This window comes from Gopherus evgoodei, chromosome 5 (genome assembly GCF_007399415.2).
Source record: "Gopherus evgoodei ecotype Sinaloan lineage chromosome 5, rGopEvg1_v1.p, whole genome shotgun sequence".
In the NCBI taxonomy this organism is placed as follows: Eukaryota; Metazoa; Chordata; order Testudines; family Testudinidae; genus Gopherus; species Gopherus evgoodei.
Window position 1 is genome coordinate 127202874 of NC_044326.1, and position 21891 is coordinate 127224764.

Below are 21891 nucleotides of genomic sequence, written 5' to 3' on the forward strand. Positions count from 1 at the left end.
ACACAGAGCTCTTCTTCAGGTCTGGGGAACTTAGGAACATTTACTGAAATTGTGGGCTTATTGAGCAAAGACTCCTAAGAATGTTGAGAAGTAGAAATTAAATCTGTACTAAATTAGACCCGTATCTATATTTCCAAAAATTTAATATGCTTTTATACTTTTCAGGTAATTGTGAAGAATTTCTATGTTCCATCTGAATTTCTTCTTTCATCTTTAAGGAAGATCCTTGAAAATTGTTTCTTTACCTTAACCCCCTCAATGAAAAAGAGGAATCTAGTTGCTGATGCAATGCTTTTTATAGTGGAAAAAGTAGTAGTGAAGGCAAGAAATGTCTCAATGCATTTGTTTCTAATACAATCTGTGAATCTTGGGCGATTGCTTTTTGGAGACTGTTGTAAAATCCTCTTCATTTGTATTGGTAATAAACATGATATGCTGCCCTTGATTTAATTATGTGGTGTCTTGGCTTTATTTCTTTTAATTCTCTGTTCTCACTGCTGTAGAATAAGTACCTTAAACATGTATGAGATCTAAGCCTCATAACACTGCTGTTAGTTAGTTAGGAAACCATCCCTATTTTCACCCTGGGAATTAGACTCGTAGCAGTCTCTCATAATATTCAGCAGGGAGGGAGAAATGTGACCTTTTCCATGAAAATGGAAAATCCCAATCATTCATCCCAGTAAAGGTGATCAAAATGTTTTACACTTGGGGGGGCTTGTCTAGCCCTTGGGCCACCCTGCTTGGGAGTGGCAAACTATGGTGAAGGGGGCCAGCTGCCCACAGCTTCCTTTTTGCCTTCAGGGCTAGGCTCTTGCATCTTGTACTGAATAGCAGAACAGTTTGGCAGTGGGATTTGGTTACAGATCAGAAACAAAGGCGAGGGTGCAGAACTGTACTGGGTAAGTACGTTGGAACCTCCTCTACAATGTTTTGGGGGCCTTACCAAGGAAAGGAGAAGGGACAAATGTCTCATTCCTTCAGGACTCTTAGAGGCTGGGCAGGGGTGCTAGAGCCATTGGACAATGGTACTGAGAGCCACTGAACCAAACTAAACCCTCGGTATGACGGACGTGGCGCCCCCCTCCTTCCAGCACCGGTGAATCAGGGCAATGCTGCCAAGTAACCCTGTACCGGTGGGGGGGCAGCCATCCCGCTGCTCCGCCATTAGAGCTCCCTGAAGACTCCCCGGCGAGCCGCCGCAGTAGCGTCTGTCCCGCCTGCCCTGGCCGGCCTGTTGTGGAAGCGCAGCAGGCGGCCCGGACCGGCACGGCCTAGGCCCCTCTCGCTGGGAGCTGCGCGGCCCGGAAGGCGCGGCCGGCCGGGCGGGGTCTTGGTGCCGGAAGCCGGGGCTGACGAGGGCGGCGCTGCGGCTGCCACGTTGAAGCGGGACGCGGAGGAGCCTCGGGGCGGGAGCAGGCAGCTGAGCCGGCGCAGCGGAGAGCGCGGCTCCGCCAGGTGAGGAGAAGCGGGGCCCCGGGGGAGCGGGCCGGGCCGGGCGCGGCCGGGTTTCTCCGTTCCTAGAGCGCGGGGTTGCCAGCTGGGGCCTGGGGTCTCTGGGGGCAGAGCGGCCCTGTCTCGCAGGGTTCCCCCCGGGCAGAGCAGCCTCGCTTCCCCGGGGCTTCCTGCTCGCTGGCGTGGCCGGACCGGCCTTTGCTTCTAACTCTGCTGCTCTGGGACTGGGATCGGGCGTTTTCCCTGCTGCAGGGCCAGTCCCTAAAAGCCAGGGCTTAATTCGTGCCAGGGCTAAGCCCCGCCAGCCCTAGACTTGGCGCTTAATAGCCCCGGCACCGCTGGGCTTGCCTTGGCAGCGGCTAAAGTAGCAGCATTACTTGTGTCCTGGCTCCTCTTTCATTACAAATTAACCACTGCTGAAAGCTGCCTTGCTGTCAGCTGAGAAGTGACAGACTCTCCCCCCAGCCCCTCTACCCGGAGCAGTGGCAGGGTCCTGTGGATATCAGTATTGTGGGAAAAGTGATTAGACCTTGGTTTGTCATAGTAGCCTCTGAGGTTGTTTAATATATTTTACTAATCTCTGTTTCATAACTTATTCCAAAATACACGTAATATGGGTTTGGTACTTCTAGGGTTTATAACCTAATCTTAATTAAAAAAATGTTATGCCCCATCTACACCATGTTTGCAAAAACCTTCTGTATAAGCCATCTTTAAACACAGTATCCAACCGCAGGGGAAACCAGAGTGTAAATGGAGCCTTAAAGCTCTTTAGGAAAAGGGATTCTAGAAAGATTGCACGATTGCTGTGAGGATCACGTATTAATAACCATTTTGAGATTTTCGTCTTGCTTGTATTATCCAAGTTAGTAGATGTGTAAATATTACTCTACCACAGTTACATGGAGTGACCAGCCCAAATATAATCCTGAATCTTTGATTTGCAGCTCCCAGGTGTTGTTAATGGATATTGTAAAAATACTTGTAATTATAAACGTGCGTACAAGAAAATGTTTCTTCACTGTTTTAGTCAGTGAATTTAGTATTGTTAGTGAGAATTTTTATTTTCATTTGTAAAATATGTGTGTCTTTTATAGCCTTTCTGTACTGTAATATATTGACCATACCATACTATAAGTAAAAAGTATAAGAAAATATCTGGAAAAACCATGAGCCTCAAAGGTGCTGAATCACTCAGGACATCAGGCCACATGCTAGAACTTCTCTAATGAACTATATTTGAGTGGTTCACTAGAAAAGTGCAGTAACATGTTTTTCCTGGACAGTATAGATGGGGCTGTAGTGCCAACATGGCAACAGCAAGACTTCCAACATACAAATTTTCTTTTGCCAGTACCCTTTTGACTCAAAGAGAAGCTATGTCATTACTATGGTATAAAATAGACTCTACCAAACAGATGTATTCCTTAGACTGAGGTCCAACCAATCTTGTGGTGGTAAAGAATTTATGAAATTTACTGTTATGTTATAAAGAGGAGGGGAGCCTGTCTGTTTTATGTTCTCTTTTAAAATGGTGTTTGGTTCATCAAAGTCATTTAAATAATGTCACTCAGTGTCCACCTGGCAGTGATCTCTCCTATGAGGGAGGGGTCCCAGTTGGTCGTGGCAGACAGTGGGCAGCAGAGTGCCCTGTATATATTGGTGTTTTTAACAGTAAAAGTATAGGCTATGTGAAAACAAGAGTAGGATTTATGTGTACATCCACTGTAGAAATCACTTTTAATATCCAGAAAAAACTCTGGAAAAGCAAGCCTTGTTATGAGCAAATGCAAGAGATTCCTTATCTAAAATTGAACTAGACACAGTAATGTGCATCTTTGTGATTTCCCAGGTGCTTCATGAGTGTCTGCACACTTGATGAGGACACCTAGTAATATCTGTTCCGTGAGCAGTTTCAGAGAGGGATTGTGCAATTGCCCTTTTTTACTTAAGGGTTTGAAGTCCAGTCAGGATCTTTCCATACAACAGCGTTCTTCAGCCCAGTGGAGCACACACCTACTTGGCTTAGAGCCGAATCTCAACTAAACCTCACTCAAGTTTGGGAAAAGCATTTCTGGGACAGATATTTGAAACTGTTCCTTAGTTTTAAAAGTAGAATGAGGATACACATGGTACTTTCAGTGTGAGGTGCCCTTCTACAATGGTTTTTAATTCAGTTATATAAAGAGATCTAATTTTTGAAACGATTTTTGAGGTCTGCTACAAACTAACTTTGTAAAATATCCCCCTAAAGGATACAAAATTCATATGAGTAAGACAAACTGTGTGTTTCCTGTTAAATTATCAAGAGCTCTGTTGAAAAGACCTTTGTCTAGCAACAGTCTAAGAACTCCTGATATTGATTATGATGTGCATATTTGATGTAAAATGCAGGGTTCACAGTTAGGGCCCTACCAAATTCACTGCTATGAAAAACGCATCATGGATCATGAAATCTGGTCTTTTGTGTGCATTTACCATATACGCTTGGGGAGAGACCAGCCTTTCTCAAACTGGGGGTCCTAACCCAAAAGGGAGTTGCAGGGTGGTCACAAGGTTATTTTAAGGGGTTGCAGTATTGCTACCCTTGCTTCTGTGCTGCCTTCAGAGCTGGTGGCCGGAGAGGGGTGGCCGATGAAGTCAGCACCCTGCCAGCAGCAAGCAGCGCAGAAGTAAGGGTGGCAACCCCATACCATACCACCCTTACTTCTGCGCTGCTGCCGTCAGAGCTTGGCGGCTTGAGGGGGGCCCAACTCTGCCAGCAGCAGAGCAAAAGTAAGGGTGACAATACTGTACCATGCTATCCTTGCTGCTGCTGGCGGTGGCTCTGCCCGCAGAGCTGGGTTCCTGGCCAGCAGCCACCGTTCTCCACGTGCCCAGGTCTGAAGGCAGTGCCACCACCAGCAGCAGCGCAGAAGTAAGGGTAGCAGTATTGCAACCGCCCCCACACACAATAACCTTGCAACCCCTCCACAACTCCTTTTTGGGTCAGGACCCTTACAATTACAGCACTGTGAAATTTCAGATTTAAATAGCTGAAAACAAGAAAATTATGATTTTGAAAATCCTATGATCATGAAATTGACCGAAATGGACGTGAATTTGGTAGGCCCTATTCATGGTATAATTATCTGGGTAAGTGTTGTCAGAATGAACTTCTGTAGTGTCAAGATTGAAATCAAGTACAGGAAAGAATTAATTGAAACCTTCCTATTATCACAGAGTAAGTGTGGCCAATAAAGACATTTAAATTTTGAGTATTCCCGCTACTCCCTTCTCTAAGAATATGTTCCTCATTAAATAAAAATCAGAGGACAAGATATGTTGTTCTTTAATGTTAATTTACCCTACGATATTAAAGTCTATTTTTGGGTCAGTGTAACAGATTAATTATAATAAGCATTTTGCAAAGGTTGAACAAACTCTTTTTTTTCTGTTGGAAGTAATTTTCAAATTACCATTGCAACCTTGCAAAACTCACTAATCCAGCTAGTTCAAAAAGTTATATTTTATACACCCTTTGGTCAGGTCTGGCAGTTTTCCAGAAAAAATAAGTGTAGGATGGAGCACTGCTAAATACGGTTTAAACCAGGAAAGTGGGGAAAATATTTGCTTCAGTGTTCAGCAAGCATAAGACAAATCTTTTCAAACTCTGGATACATCCATTCAGAACTAGGGAATAGGCTCAATCTATCCACTACATCAAAATTGGTCTTCTGCTACAGAATGTTGTAGGCCAAATGGGTTACGGTCATTGTTTTAGCTGTTGTAGTTATAGTAATAGTACAACTGGTCGTCTGCAACTCTTCATACTTTTGATTGCTTAATGCAACTGTACATTGTTGTTTTTATGTAAATATGGAAATATGAGTTATGACGTATATAACTTCCTTGAGAAAATACAAACTCAGATATATACAGACATTCCCACGTTCAGCATCATAATGACTATATTATTATTACATCCCAATGCAGTTCTACTTTTTATTTGTACAATCCTAAATTAATCTTTGTAGCTACTGCCTTGTGTAACCACAGTTTGAATATGCAACTTAAACTAGTATAATGTGATGTGCATGAATTTGAAACAATTTTTAAAATAGCAAATGCCTTAAACTGGGACTAACTAGTTTCATCCGGGGTGGTAAAAACCTTGATTTTACTTGGTAACAACCAGCTCTGGTAATTACCATGTCATCCCTGCCTTGAGTAAGTAAATTTTTGCAAGCCTGAATTATTATATTTTGTTTAAAACGTCTGTGTGTTGCAAAGTCTTTTAGATTACTATGTGCTGGGCTCTGCTTAGGAGGCATTTGATGAAAAAACTGAGCATTTTTCAGAAAACTTTTAGCTGGAAGACCAGTTTTATCAGTTGCTTTTTTTTTTCTGAATTATCTTGCATCACATGATGATTAACCTTTGCACTTCTTCACACAACTTTTTGTTCATGCACAAAAGCTGCATAAATCAATTTGTGAGGACTGTGTGTCTCAAAGTTGTTGAGCATTTCAGGCTTTCACTTAAACTTTCACTTCCTTTTAAACCATTAACGAAGCCACAATTAGGAGAAAATTCTTGGCATTTCAGAATGTCATTATTATGAGGACCATATAACCTTTTCATGGGTGATAGGTAGAAGATGGTGACTGAAAAACTGTTAATGTCTGAAATGAGTATTTTGTGTTACTTATCTTTTTATATACACATGCTTCCTCAGCCTGTATTGGGAAGAGGGCCATACCTAAAGGGATACTTTTAAATTTCTTTGTACTTACTATTGTTGAAAGTAACACCTAAAGTTACTAGAATTTAAGGAGATTAGAAAAAGCATATTTTTATCTGTTTTGCTTGCTTGCCTGCTTTGTACATTTGATAAGCTTTTGTATAGAGTCAATTTCATTGTTTTCTCTGTATAATCAGTCGAGATTGTTGTTTGTGTGGGTTTTGCACAATGTTTAAAAATAGGAAAATGTTGTAAGACCACAAAAATTGACAGACAGACTCAAGGATAGGTAATGAACCTGAAACTCTTTTACATTAATTTCTTGAGATTGCTAGAATGCAAGTTAACTATGTCCCTAAAATATCACTAAGGAACAGGATTAGGAAATTCTTTGACATGGTTTTAGAAACCAATGTGGTGGTTTTCAGTAGTGACTTTTTGTGGTAAGTTTCAGTAGTTTCAGTTCTGATGACAGTTTATGAATGTCAGTTTGGACATTTAGAAACATGGGCAGTATTTTAATTGAAATGTAATAGCTTCTGGAAGATATCAAGTTATATCATGTAAACTCTTATTATCAAAGGCATTTGGTCTAAGAACAGAATCTCACAACAGTTGCTGTGTTCCCCAGGTTTATTTAGTTTCAGTTAACATGTTTAGCAAGTATTAATTTCCTGTAAACTTCAATAATATTTCCCCATTGCCCTCCTCCCTACAAACGCCACATCATTCCCACAGTTCCATGTACAGCCCATCTCCCCTCTGTTGTACTGGTGCCATTTCCTCCAGATTTTCTGTATTACAAAAGTTATCTTCTTTTAGCAGGATGAAGTTAAAGGAGATTGATCGTACTGCTATGCAGGCATGGAGCCCTGCCCAACAACATCCCATTTACCTGGCTACAGGTAACTTGTTGAAGGGTATGGTCCCTACACATGGGGCTTTGTATGCATATGGTGTAGATTATAATATACTCACTATACTTGTATTTTATAATAGAAAATTAATGTCCTGAAGGCTGAAATAGTAATTGAGAATGCAATGCAGTACCCACTTGAAATCACTTTTCAACCTCTGGAGTATCAGCTTTCGTTAGAAATCAAAACCCCAGCTCACATATTGCTTGTAAATGTGCATGTTTGCCCTAAGTGTACGGCAGCGTTGGTAACTTAATTTCAAGGCTTCTGTCTCCTAAATCATAGGATTTCATGACCCAGTCTTTACCAATGGCTTGCAGTTTTTCAGTAATTTTGGCTGCCAGAACTATTGCCTTTCAGTCAATTTCTGAGTTTCTTCTTTTATTTGTATGGGGTTTTTACACAGCAGCAGGGGAGAGGAAAAATCACACACTTTTTTTTTTTTCAATTTTATTTTAATGGGAAATTTTGGTTGTAAAACCAGGAAGGGGATTTAGGGGCAGGTGAAATATCTGAAATTACTTTCAGCTCCCTTTTTGAAAAATGTGTAATGTTTTGTGTTCAGTGTATCTCTGAGACACTGAAGATTTTATTTCCTTTGTATGATTTGATGCTTTAGTAATCTGAAATTCCATGTTTTGTATTATGTCATTCTGATACAATAGTATTTTTCTGCGTAGGTACATCTGCTCAACAGTTGGATGCAACTTTCAGTACCAATGCTTCTCTGGAAATATTTGAACTGGACTTGTCTGATCCTTCATTGGATATGAAATCCTGTGCAACTTTCTCCTCCTCGCACAGGTATGAATTAGGGTTCCAAATTCATGGACTGCTTTATAAAAATGCATTTTTGGTGGCAACTTCAGTCCATGATATGGGCTTCAAGGACTGTGTATGAAGCTTTAGCCCTGTGTCAGTCTTATTGGGAAAGGTAAGAAGGTTGGGCTTGTGGTTAAAGTTGTAGACTTGGATTCTGGAGACCTGATTTCAGTTCCTGTTCTGTCACAAATATCTTGGGCTGTTACCCGTTGGGTGATAGTCATAGAAACGTGGAACTGGAAAGGAATTTGATAGATCATTTAGTCCAGTCTCCTGCACTCATGGCAGGACTAAGTATTATCTGGACCTAACAGGTGTTTGTCTAGCCTGTTCTTAAAAACTCCCAGTGATGGAGATTCCACAGTCTCTTTCAGTAATTTGTTCTTGTGCTTAACTACCTTATAGTTAGAAAGTTTTTTTTCTAATGTCTAGCTTAAATCTTCTTTGCTGCAATTTTAGTCCATTACTACTTGTCCTGTCCTCAGTGGTTAAGAAGAAGAATTTATCATCCTCCTCTTTATAACAACACTTTACATATTTGAAGATTATCACATTCTCCCCCCCCACCCCACCCCCCCGTTTTCTCTTCTCCAGACTAAACAAACTGATTTTTTCCCCATCTTTCCTCATAGGTCATGTTTCCTAGACTTTTTTTTGTTGATCTGTGGTCTGGCTCCAATTTGTTCATGTTTCCCAAAGTGTGGCACCGAGAACTGGACACAATACTCCAGTTGAGGCCTTATCAGTTCTGAGTAGAGTGGAATAATTACTTCTCGTGTCTTGCTTACAGTGTTCCTGCTAATACATCCCAGAATTATATTTATATCTTTTGCAACAGTATTATATTGTTGACTCGTACTTAGATTGTGATCCACTACTACCCGCAATCCTTTTCTTCAGTTCTCCTTCCTAGACAGTCGTTTCCCATTTTTCATTTGTGCAGTTGGTCATTCCTTCCTAAGTGTGATACTTTGCATTTGTCCTTATTGAATTTCATCCTATGTAATTCAGACCATTTTTCCAGTTTGTCAAGATCATTGTGCATAATTCTAATCCTGACCTCTAGAGTCCTTGCAACCCCTCCTAGCTTGGTATTGTTCACAAAATTTGTGTGTGCTCTTTTTTGCAAGCATCCTTTCATCTGTGAGAGACAGTGGGAATTGCAGCCTATAATGTAGATGGTTTGCAATGTCTTATGTGACTAAATAATCCAATCCAAGATTTGCATGATCTTTAGTGTACTCTCTATGCCATTGTCTAAATCATGTATAAAGATATTGAATAGGACTGGACCCAGGACACATCCTTGCAGGACCCCACACAATATACACTTCCAGGTTGATTGTGAACCACAGATAACTACTCTCTGAGTACCATTTTCCCGCCAGTTGTGCACCCACTTTGTTGCAGGTTTGTCTGTATTTTTCTAGTTTGTTTATGAGGCATGTGAGACAGTATCAAAAGCCTCACTAAAGCTGAGCTATATCACGTCTACTTCTTCCCCCAATCCACAAGGCTTGTTACCCTGTCAAAGAAGGATATTAGGTTGGTTTGATATGATTTGTTCTGTTTTTGATATAAAGGAAGATAACGGTCAGAGCCCTGAAGAATTTCCAGAGAGCAGAGGGAAAGTGTTAAGTGTGCTCTTAAAAATATGAAAAGGCTGTTATAGCTTCCACATGTTGTGTCATCCTATTGTGTTTAGGTATTGCGGGGGACTCATTTGATGTACCTCCGTGTTTTATTTTTGCATTCCATATGTAGTTCAATACTTACACCTAGCTATTGGGAAAAAACGTTCCTGGTTGTTTTGCTTCATTTAGACCCATATTAATTCTTTCTTCATGCTGGGGATTTAGCTATAACGTATATAATTAACATTAAAAATCCAAAAAGCCATCCAATTGACATCTTAGTGGCACTTGCAGTAGCATTGTAGTGGCTTCTGTTCTTCGTACATTGGCCATAACAATGTCAATGAAAACGTGAGATGCTCTTCTTGGAGATAGAGAAGAATCTGAAAACTTTCCATTGACACTGGATTAGGTCCATTAATCTTTCATACCAGATACAATGTCAGCGCAAACATTAGTCCTTCCACTGACCCATAGTACTCTGTGGAGGTGTGTGCAACACTTACAGATTGTTAATGTTCATCAGTGAATAAGCTGTAGTGTCAGCATTAATGTCTTCTTATCAAATATATGTATGTTCGAAAGACAGTGTATTGTAGCTCGGCTACACTGAGATATATAAACATCTAAATCCACTGAGGGATGATGATCATGTTTTACATCACCTCATTATGTAGATGGAAGTTAATTCCATTACATTCTCTACAGTCCATTTTAAATAATGATGCACAAGTCTGAGACTGTCTTCCAAAGATTTACACCAAACACAGTTGCCTGAACTTTTAGAAATTATAAATTAATTAAATTGTAATTTGTACAAAACAGAAACAATGTCTTGTACAGTATCTAACAAGATGGGGCCCTGTATCGGTTGCTATCTTAATATAGGTAATCACTGGGAACTGCTCAACACCAGGTTAGAGAGAGAAAATTTAAGTTAGTTGTGCTGCATATACTCCTCTTGCTAATTGGAGCATTCAGCATATAATACTGATTAATGGTGGCACTGTTAGTGCTGATGTAATTTTTTTTTAAAAGCCCTACCTCTTGGATTTGGTTTGTTTTTTTGTAGAAACTTGTTAGTTTGCTTTCCAAATGCGTTAAGGCCACTGTGTAAGAGCAATGCCACAAGAGGGTGTGGGTCGTTATGCGGAAGAAATGTACTCTGCATGGCTGAACATACAGAAGTATTGTTCTGTTATAAAACCAATTTGTTTAAAAAAAGGAAATCTGGATACTTACAGATTCACCAAGCTGTATACACCAATATCAGAGATTTATGTGGTCGCTTGTAGTTGGCTATGTGTATAATTCTCATTCAGGGATCATCTCTCAGTCCTTTGCAAACATTATCTCAAAAAATCCTATGAGATAAGTAAGTATTCTGACTTTAGAGCCTTGAACTGAGGCACATATAGGTTGTGACCTGTCCACTGTCACACTTTTGACAGATTGGGAGAGCCAGGAATAGAACCTAGCAGTTCTCAGTCTCATCGTGCCTTTGATCTTACCACCAGCCTGCACTTCCTCCCATAAAGTGTTAGTGTTTTTTAATCAGGGAAAACATTATGATGTTCTGACACTTACAATGATATGGCAGTGGGTTTTCTTATATTGTTTATTTTTTATCTTGTAGGTACCATAAATTGATATGGGGACCTCATACAATGGCTTCAGATGGTAGTCTTTCTGGAGTTCTAATTGCAGGTGGTGAAAATGGAAATATTATTCTGTATGATCCATCTAAAATTATAGCTGGAGAGAGTGAAGTTATAATTGCACAGAAAGACAAGCACACTGGGCCAGTAAGAGCTTTGGACGTGAATATTTTCCAGGTTAGATTTTTTTTCTTCAGTATACACTCATGGATTAGTAACATGGATTAGTAAAATGCTATAGGAAATGTTCTTCTCTTGTAATTTTTTTGGGGAAAGTTGTATATATAATTTTGCATATTTTAAAAAAGATAAAAATCTTTGATACTAATCATTATTTGACCTGAAATAATTTAAAAAATGTGATCTGCTTTTCACCATTTAGGCTATTTACTTTGTGTATCTTTCTGTTTAGACATTGAAATAAAATTGTTTTTTATTTGTTTTCTATTCAGTTTCACTTTTCAGTTCTCATGCACTACTCAGTGTTGTCATGATTGCAGACAGATGATGAAATTCCTTCCAAAAACTGTTTTCACTGAAATTTAAAAAATAACAACTAAATATTAGTTTTTAGGTTTTGTAACTCTTCCATTTTTGTATGTTGTTCCAAAATAAAGATAAAATGTTGGGGCCTAAAATTCATTGGCTTGACTCAATTCTTAAAAGTAGTAAGGACCTAATCACAGAGCTAATTTAATTCCATCACTAATGAGGATTTACCTCCTCAAGATATAGCATCTTTTCTCATTCATGACTGTTCTCTGAGAACACAGTTTGTTTTAATTTACTAAGTAGCATTTTTTCTTTTGGCACATGTTTTTACTAAGGCAGTAGTTAGTTCAGTGAACTGTGTTTAAATTGCATGGTTTCTGTCCTTGTTTATTATGACGTTGGAACTTGTTTTGCAACCAGCATTAGAGTATGAGCAAAATGCATTGATATAATAGTTGTTTTCCCTCTAGTTCATTCTCCTCAGATCCCATTGCTATTATCATGGCATTCCTCTTCCACCTGAAAAACTGCTTCAAATGCTTCTCTTAATCTAGGAAATGTTCTTATAGGCCTTGATCTTGTGAATGCTTACTCATGTGTTTAACTTTACTCGCATTTGAGATCCCATTGAAGTCAGTGGGATTAGTAATACAGATAGAGGTTAGCACAAGTTTAATTGTTTACAGGTTTGGGGCATTAGTACAATGGAGTCATTTTGTGCAACCCCATTCTTTGTGTCCATTTTCTGCATATGAGTACTGCAGAAATCAAGAACACTGACCTGGGAATTGAGGTTCAACTTGCAGCAGAGTATATGGGTCTTGGCTAATAAATAGTATTAGAAACATTAAGGATTCTTGTACCTCTATGAAGTGCTCTTGTTGTGACAAGGGCTACGTTCTGAGCTAATGTCAGTTGGCACAGCTCCATGGATTGGGCTCACAGTGTTTGGGAAGGTGAAGGCTGATGCCAGAAATACTCTAAATGTCTATTGGCATCTTTCTATTACAGACAAACCTTGTAGCATCAGGTGCTAATGAGTCTGAAATCTATATCTGGGACTTGAACAACTTTGCCACACCAATGACACCAGGAGCTAAGACCCAGGTACGGGAGTTATGTTTGTCAAATGATTTAAAGAACTCTGAAAAATATGCAGATTATTTAATTTATTTGAAATTTCATACAGTATTGTAGCAGTTCTAAGCACCAATCTCTGGTTTCAAAAACTTAATTTAAATATTGCAAATATTACCTTGAATGTAGTTAAGCCATCGAAAAACATCTGTTGTTGTGAGATACATTCCTTAAAATAATTATGTACAAGTATGTTCTGACAGTACATATATTGTATATATTTTGCTCCCAAACAATAAAATAACCCCCAGTGGATGTTTGTTTTTCTGATAGTAAATTTATTGACTGTTAAGGCTAAAAGTGGAGATTTCTCTGTTTTGTTTTGAATGTGATCCATTAATAGCTTCAACCTTTATAAAACAATACAGACAGGTTGTAATGAACACCACCTTTGTGAAAATTGAATCTGAATTTACTGGAGACTTAAATTGCATTTCAAGTAACCAACAATGACTCTGTTTATAATGACGTTAATTGTGGCTGTAGTGTAGTTTGTGTCTAGTTCTTAATTCTTTTGCACACCCAGACCTCCCAGTAAGGTTATCAGATTAGTCCAATGACTAATGAACATTTTGGAGACATGTTAAAGATTCATGCCCTTTGAGTTAAGGTGTGAGAGCTTGTAATGTGGATGCTATGAGACACCCAAGGAATTTCTAACATAATCAGGGAAGACCCAGACTGTAATCATAGAATATCAGGGTTGGAAGGGACCTCAGGAGGTCATCTAGGCCAACCCCCTGCTCAAATCAGGACCAATCCCCAGACAGATTTTTGCCCCTGATTCCTAAATGGCCCCTGAAGGATTGAACTCACAACCCTGGGTTTAGCAGGCCAGTGCTCAAGCCACTGAGCTATCCCTCCCCCGATAAGGTAAAAAAAAAGTAAGCAGAAAAAAACTTGCCCCTCCAAACAAAAACCAAAAAAAACCACCACTTTTCATTTTTCTATACATCACAAAAGACCAATGAAGGGCACAAGTCCAATTTTTAAATACTTTTTTTGCATGTCACTATTAAGCTCTTGGAGACAACAAACTTGCTCCTTCTTCCTCCATTGCTGGCAAATTTATCACAGGCAGAAAGGAAGCGGGTGCAGATAGCCAGCCCATAGACAAAACTACTGTATATTTAAATGCGTGGGTTTTAAAATTTCGTAGTGTCAATTTTATTTATTCAGGAAGGTAAAATGAACACGTGGGCTATGAAGATTAGCTTTGAAAACTTGTTCTTTTAGCCAACTTATCTAATCACAAAAATTGAGCTCTCTGTTGGAAAAAAGAGATTGTTGGGACATGTTTTGTTTGCAATAGCCTCCAGAAGACATCAGCTGCATTGCATGGAACAGGCAAGTCCAGCACATCTTGGCGTCTGCGAGTCCTAGTGGTCGTGCTACCGTGTGGGATCTGAGGAAGAATGAGCCTATCATCAAAGTCAGCGACCACAGCAACCGGGTAATTTATGATGTTAAACTATCAAGAGCCTGTATTAATAATCATGAATGATTAACTATTAGACTTATCCTTGCCATAGTAAGACAAGTGACTGCACAGATTCTCATTAGACTCTTAAGTGGCACAGGAACATGTCCCTATTTTATACTACCTGCTGTAGGATTTGTTAATTTTTAAAGGGCTATAATTTTATGCCAAAAATAGATTATTATTTTAAATAATTATTTTTTGCAAATGATTCAATTAATATTTGGCAGGGAAGTAATTTGGTAGGGAGTTTAGGGTTCAGGCAAGAGAAGGGGACATTATGTATTACTCAGCAGTGAGAAGTCAGACTGGTTATAAATTCAGTATTGACCCATTCATGGCTGCAGTGGGAAGATTTTATTAAAATAGTCTGAAGTGCTGTCATCTGGAACAGTGTGTGTCTGAAAGAGAATAAAGCAGCTGATGCATTTACAAATAGGTTTAAATAGTTTTACTTCCATAGTGAAGCTACTCCTTGAGGTTGACCTTGTGCCTTGCAGCTCAGATGGAGAGTGCAAAGAACTCCAACTCCCTTACTCTTCTGTACAGCAGCCAGGCACAGGTGCTGGGACTGCTCCCTGGCAAGACACTCCAAAGGCAATGGTCCACATCCCTGGTGCACTGAACAGGAGATCAGGCTGCCTTGCTGTGGAAGGTGCATGATATTGGGGTTGTAGAAATGGGAACATCCTCTTTGTCCCATGGAGAGCTCCCCGAAGCAGAATTCCTTCCAGGCTCACCCTAATGCTTGGGATGTGTCTCAGTAGCACAAGTGAATATTCCACATAAGGCTGACTATCCCCTTGTTGTTTGCAGCGTTTTTGTAGCCATGTTGGTTCCAGGGTATGAGGAAAAACAAGGGGGTGAGGAATGAGGTAATATCTTTCATTGGACCAATTCCTGTTGGTGAGAGAGACAAGCTTTCTAGCGCCACAGGGCTCTTCTTCGGTCATACGGGTCACAGTTGTAGTCTCTGGTTAAATAATTGTTCGTGTTTATAGTTAGGCATCTTACATTTATGAACAAATTTATTAAAGGAAATTATTAATCAGTGATTGCAAATATTTATATTGATAAATGATTTACAGCCTCTAAAACTTTTAAGAGGAACTAGCAGTTTAAAAATATACTTAACAAACAAGTTGTTGCTTATATGAGTTACTAATAACATCTTAGACCTCCAGTCTTCATCTAATTTACTTTTCACAATCTGTGTTTTGCCAGTTTCTCAGCATAGCTTGTTTCACCTTTGGACTCCAGCACAATGCTGTAGTGTTTGCAAGGGACTAGTTGCATGCTAACAAGTGGTTTTCATTAAAATCTATATATTTTTAATTTCATTAAAATATGTATGTAAGGGTTTTGCTGTATTTGTTGTATTAAAACATATGTTTTGGACACAAACCACATGAGTGTCCTTTTGAGCTAGCCTTTGAAACGCTAAACTCAAGTAGCATTCCCGATGTTATTAAATCAGCATTCTGGGAGCTGGGTTGGGGGCTTATTCCATTTGTCAGTTCTTTGTTTTGAAAAAGAGGAGAGAATTTTGATCTAATCATGGTGTAACCTGGCTGATACTCCTGGTTAAGAACCACTAAACTAGACTGTGTGCCTGTGAGGGTACGCAGAGGTACATCAACTCATCTAGATATTTGCCTAGTTTTACAACAGGCTACATAAAAACCACTAGCGAAGTCAGTACAAACTACAATTTCATATAGACAATGACTTGTTTATACTGTTCTATATACTGTACACTGACATGTAATTTATATTCCAATTGATTTATTTTATAATTATATGGTAAAATGAGAGAGTAATTTTTCAGTAATAACATGCTGAAACACTTCTGTATTTTTGTGTCTGATTTTGTAAGCAAGTAGTTTTTAAGTGAGGTGAAGCTTGGGGTTATGCAAGACAAATCAGACTCTTGAGAGGGATACAGTACTCTGCAAAGGTTGAGAGCCACCGGTCTAGTTACAGAAGAATACAGTGTCAAAATGGGAATAAACAGGGCCACGCTCCAGCCAGCATTCTCCATGCTTCTGTTTTAGAGGGTTCCTTTTTTTTATAGCTCTGCTTAATTATCCTGTGGTCTAACACTACTTTCTCTATCAGATGCACTGTTCAGACTTGGCTTGGCACCCTGATGTGGCTACACAGATGGTCCTGGCTTCTGAAGATGACAGGTTGCCTGTAATTCAGATGTGGGATCTTAGGTTTGCTTCTTCTCCTCTTCGTGTTTTGGAAAACCATACAAGGTATTTATGTCGACTGTAAATCTGGAGTTTTGTTTATTGTTTAGCCATTTTCCCCATTCTAATCTTGGTTTGTACACAACTCTCTATCAGTTGGTATTAATGCCATCCCAATTTTAAGCTCCAAGGCAGATGCTTTAGCAGCTACTGTAATCCTTAATCTGTACTTTTAGTGATACAGCAAATCTGTGCCAATGGGCCATGCTGGTTTTAAGGAGCTAGAACTGTGAAGGAGGATCCCAGCTTTAATTTTAAAAAGTACATTTCTAGCTGTTTCCTTTGAGAAGAAAGTCTCAAACATAAATGTATGTAAACCGATTGCAAAGGTGCAAAATAAGCAGCAGCTGCGCTCCACTTCTGCATGAGGGGTTGGGTAATCTAAAGATCCCACACCCATACAGAGGTGTAGCCGTGTTAGTCTGGATCTGTAAAAGCAGCAAAGAATCCTGTGGCACCTTATAGACTAACAGACGTTTTGGAGCATAAGCTTTCGTGGGTGAATGTCATACATCTGACGAAGTGGGTATTCACCCATGAAAGCTCATGCTCCAAAATGTCTGTTAGTCTATAAGGTGCCACAGGATTCTTTGCTGCTTTTATGCACCCATACAAACTCTCCTATGCACTTTCTAATCCAAAATGAGTTGCTGAAATTTGGGGTGTATTCTAATGAATCTTTTCACTAACTCTCCCCTAAACCTTGGCTGACCTGGTGTACAGTGGTGTGAAAATGGTGGACAGGAGTTCACTGCTTTCAAGGATGGAGGGCAGCAAAAAACTGTGTTGCAAGCACTCTCAGAAAATGCGGATGTTGACTGTGCTAATGTTGACCCTTTGGTACTAAAAAGAAGATTGCCACAAGTATTAGTCACAGTTCTTATCCTGCAATTTTCCGACTCAGGTATTAGTGTGACATTTTATTACACAATCTACCTTTGATATCCTTGCTTTTATCAATGGATATAGTCTTTGGCTTTCAGGTACCTTTCTGGATTGTGCCCTTAGCCTGTGGCTATACTGTCATGCCTCCTTGTGCAGAAAGTGGAAAAAATCTATTTCAATAAAACAAATGTTGGCAGCACCTTCTCTACTCTCTCAACATAATTTGGGGTGGCAGGGGACTTGGCATTTAAAGATGAAGTGGCCAGGTAATCTAGATGTGTGCTAATGAGGGTGCCTCATTAATCATCATGCATTTATATTAATATTTTCTTACTATGGCTTTTCACACAGGGGTATTTTGACCATTGCTTGGAGTATGGCAGATTCTGAGCTGTTACTCAGCTGTGGAAAGGATGCTAAGATTCTCTGCTCTAACCCTAATACAGGGGAGGTATTGTATGCAAACCACTTTTAAAGGTCATAAACAGAGAAAGATTCTTTGCATTACATTTGTTGTGGAGAGTAGTGGAGAACATATTGACTTTGTGCATAGATGATACAGTGTTGTGAGCAAAATATTTTTTTAAAAGTAGTTCATATTTGTTTTACACTGTGCCCTTCATACCAAAGCTGTGTTCTTTGACCCCAAACATTTTGTGTACACAACCCAACTGAGAAAAAATGGGTCAGTCTTATACAAAGGTGACCTCTTTAAAACCTGGAAGTGTTAGCTGCTACTGTCAGCCATATATATTATAAACCAGAACAAAACAAGACTTGTACCCTGCTCGCTCTTATGGTTCACTGAAGGGACAGTGTCAGTTCAGTTTTATCCATTTAATCTGCCTCTGCTAAAAGTAACTTTGTGAAGTGCACCTGCCTATGGGCTCTTGTTTTTTTTGTCCATGGTTTCCTTGAGGTGTGTTTTTTGACATACCTGCTGTTCTTTGCAATCCAAAGAAACCATGAGCCAAAAATCTGGGATCTGTATGGGCGGGGTGAAAGTAAGATAAAATACTGGTACAGGGGTTCAGCTCCAGGCCCCCAGAAGGGGCAGGGCCTCGGGGGGATGGGTCGGGCCTGAGGGTCAGCCTCCCCAGCCAGCCCTTCCGTGCTGCCCAGCGCCACTTGGGTCTCTGGCGACAATTTAAAGGGCCCGGGGCTCTGGCCACTGCTGCGGTAGCAACAGTGGTGGCCAGAAGCCCTGGGCCCTTTTAAACTGCCAGGCCACAGGGCAGATGCCCCTTTTGCCCCCCACCGTCGGTGGCCCTTAGGGGGCACAAAAGGGGCAGCGATGGTAATATCAGCCTTTTATGAGCCACTACCGGCGGCTGCTTCTTACCAGTACACCATACCAGCCTACTTTCAGCCCTGCATATGAGAACCCTGAACCCTTTTCCTTGCACATGTGAAAGCCTTGTAGGCCAAACACCTGCTCACTATCTGCTTTGGGCCCCATGAAGTGGGGTATTTGAAAGGACCTGCTTTCTTTGCTCCTACTCTGAGGAAGGAGGTTTTGAAGGTGTTGGGGCTTCCTGGCCATGGGTTTTTGTCTTGACTGCATCCCTTCAAAGCTATGCATGAGAACTCTGATTTGGGGGAGAAATCAAATTAGTATTGATTGTGTCATTTCTTACTCCACCATTTAAATGGCAGTACCCTACTCTAATACAGATGTTTTTATACCTACATCTTTATGGCTCTGATTTGGCAAAGCACTTAAGCACATGCTTAATGTTAAGCAGGTGCGTAGTCCAACTGAAGTTAAGCATGTTTCAGCTTTGTTGGATGGGAATTCATATTTCTTCTCTCCCCCCCCCTTTTTTTTTTTAACGCTACAAAGCATTTTCAACCAAACACTATTTTGTATTTGCTGTAGAAGTGGTAAGAATTAATATCTGATTGTATTCATGGAAAACTAATAGAAGCTTTAATAATTACATTCCTTGCAGGTTTTTAACTGAACAGCTTTTTAAAACGATGTGGATTCTTTATTCAGTAGATTTGAACCTTTGATTAAAATCTATGGGAAGTAAGCAGGTAGTTTTTCGCCCAACAGAGGGCTCCCATAGTTACTATATAATACAAGAGAAACTCATTGAGTCATGGAAACATAGTTTTAAAATATGACTACATTTTCTCTGGCTATTTGAAATGTGCCCTAACACCTTCCTATGGATGTTGTCATAATGCCAAAAGACCCAAAACTGTGCATAGAACATCGGTGAAAGTCAGCATAAGTAAACAGACTTCTCCCAAGGTTAAGCTATACCTCATTCTTCCAATCATGACCTCATTCCAAGGCAATTGGCCTTATGCTGTGCCCTGATCAGCAGCAGGTCATGGCTCTGTTGAATCAAAGTGGGAAGCCAACAGTTCTCAGCTGAGAAACATAGCATCATTTTCAATGGGATTTAGGCTCCTGAATCCCTTAGGTTTTGAAATAATTACCCTAAGTGACTAGCCCAGGGTTGTGCAAGATGTCTGTGGCAGAGGTGGGCACAGAAGCCAGATCTCCTGAATAGCATTCCAGCACCTTAACCACAGAGCCATCATTCTTCTCTTGAAAGCCTTCAGCTACAGTTTTTAGCCCCTCCTTTCTCTTGTCCCGTGGAGATGATTTTAAAGCAGGAGACCATAATCCTGTTTCAGAGTGTGGTTACCCATCCTACTGACACAGGATCTTTAGTGACACATTAGGGTCTACAATGTCGTTCATTATGTTAATACTGTTTCATCAAACTCTGTTTTGGCACAGGTGTTGTACGAACTTCCCACAAATACCCAATGGTGCTTTGACGTTCAGTGGTGTCCCAGAAACCCCGCTATCCTTTCAGCTGCTTCTTTTGATGGACGGATCAGCATTTACTCCATCATGGGAGGGAGCACAGATGGTTTGAGGCAGAAACAGGTAGACAAGGTATTGAAAAACGTAATGTGAAGTTGGAGAAGAAAATAGTTTGTTTCATGTGACAGTATTTGAAAATGGCGGTAGCATTGACTGCCAAAGTAGTGCACTAGACTGTTGAATAATTATCATGTACAAATATGTATCTTAACGTTGAATACTGCAGGAAATGTGCAATCAATTTCTTTCTCTTTAAAGCTTTCATCCTCCTTTGGGAATCTTGATCCATTTGGCACGGGGCAGCCCCTCCCTCCGTTGCATCTTCCACAGCAGACAACTCCTCAGAGCACTGTTCTACCATTAAAGAAGCCCCCCAAATGGGTCCGACGGCCTGTGGGTGCATCGTTTTCAGTAAGTGAGAGCCCCTTTGTAGGCATCTGAGTGGGCAAAATTGACTTTGCGGTAACATTTCTGATATATTCTCTGCAGGCAGTGTAGAAGGGGTGCCATATTGCATTACAAGACAGCTTCACTCATTTGCAGTAATGACTGGGAAGTCCACTGTGGAGTACTACGTTTTGCATTTGGCAGCCAAGTGAATAAATATGTTATAAAATAATTTTTATGGGTGCTGCATCACTATACACTTAGTTAATTTACTTTGCTATGTGTACTTTAGTTTTCAGTTATGAACTACACTGCATAGTAAATACACTCTGTGTTTAGTAACAGCTTTGAAGTGTATGAGACCTCTCTGCTGTTAAGTCTTTGCTGAGAAGAAGAGTGAGACTGCCAAGTTTTGTTGTTTATATATATATATATATATATATATATATATATATATATATATATATATATATATATATATCAATCAAAGTCATAGATTAGCCAAGTGAGTTTTAGCAAGGTTCCACTGAGAGCAGAGCCATCTGTTCTATAACTTCATTTTTCACTTACTTCTAAGTTACAGAGTTTTTTTAACTGATAACTGGAATGTACTAGGTGTTTGTTCTCTCAGTGTTGAACCCTGACTCAGAACAGATATCTGCCAAAATACTGATCTAGTCTCAACATAATGTTCTCTGATTCATAGGTTAAAGTGAAATTTGACATCTCCATTAGGGTATAATTCATGTTGTTTTGGAAACAATTAATATATCCTTCTAACTGTACTTTGGGATGTTGATTCCCATTAGCTCATCCTAGTTCTCTATGAGCTAACTGAGAAATTTGGATGTATGTGGGTTTTTTGCTTTATATTATAGTGACGTCATTTAAAGCCAAATCAGTTACTTATTTTTCTTCTTCTTCTATTTCTTCTTCTTTTCCTGCTATCCAAATCTTGGTTCTTTCTCTGCCACTTTTATTTCTGTCTTTCTAATCTGCCAGTTGTGTGCTGTCTAAGGTAGCATTGCACATTTTTATGATTGTTTTCAGGTAGCACTTATCATGCCATATGTGTATGCATAATTTTATTATTTAACAATTAATTATAGCAGCATCAGAAGCCCCAGTCAAGATTAGAGCCCCATTGTGTTACATGTGCAAATATACTGTCCCTGTTCTTAAGAGCTATCGGTCTGAG

At 39.8% G+C, this 21891-nt stretch overlaps 1 protein-coding gene across 11 annotated transcripts in view; it reads left to right on the forward strand.

Annotated features, from left to right (window-relative positions):
- The first annotated feature begins 1354 nt into the window (after window positions 1-1354).
- SEC31A (SEC31 homolog A, COPII coat complex component) overlaps window positions 1355-21891 on the forward strand; it is a 65270-nt gene continuing 44733 nt past the window's right edge. For 10 of the 11 annotated variants that reach the window (XM_030565030.1, XM_030565032.1, XM_030565033.1 and 7 more), the window contains exons 1-10: window positions 1355-1458; window positions 7001-7083; window positions 7776-7899; window positions 11188-11386; window positions 12713-12808; window positions 14151-14291; window positions 16437-16579; window positions 17810-17909; window positions 20217-20378; window positions 20565-20717. In XM_030565030.1, the coding sequence (XP_030420890.1) occupies window positions 7005-7083; window positions 7776-7899; window positions 11188-11386; window positions 12713-12808; window positions 14151-14291; window positions 16437-16579; window positions 17810-17909; window positions 20217-20378; window positions 20565-20717 (1197 nt within the window). In that variant the 5' untranslated portion in view covers window positions 1355-1458; window positions 7001-7004. The remainder of the gene's footprint in view (window positions 1459-7000; window positions 7084-7775; window positions 7900-11187; window positions 11387-12712; window positions 12809-14150; window positions 14292-16436; window positions 16580-17809; window positions 17910-20216; window positions 20379-20564; window positions 20718-21891) is intronic. The other variant, XM_030565031.1, reaches the window with a different exon arrangement.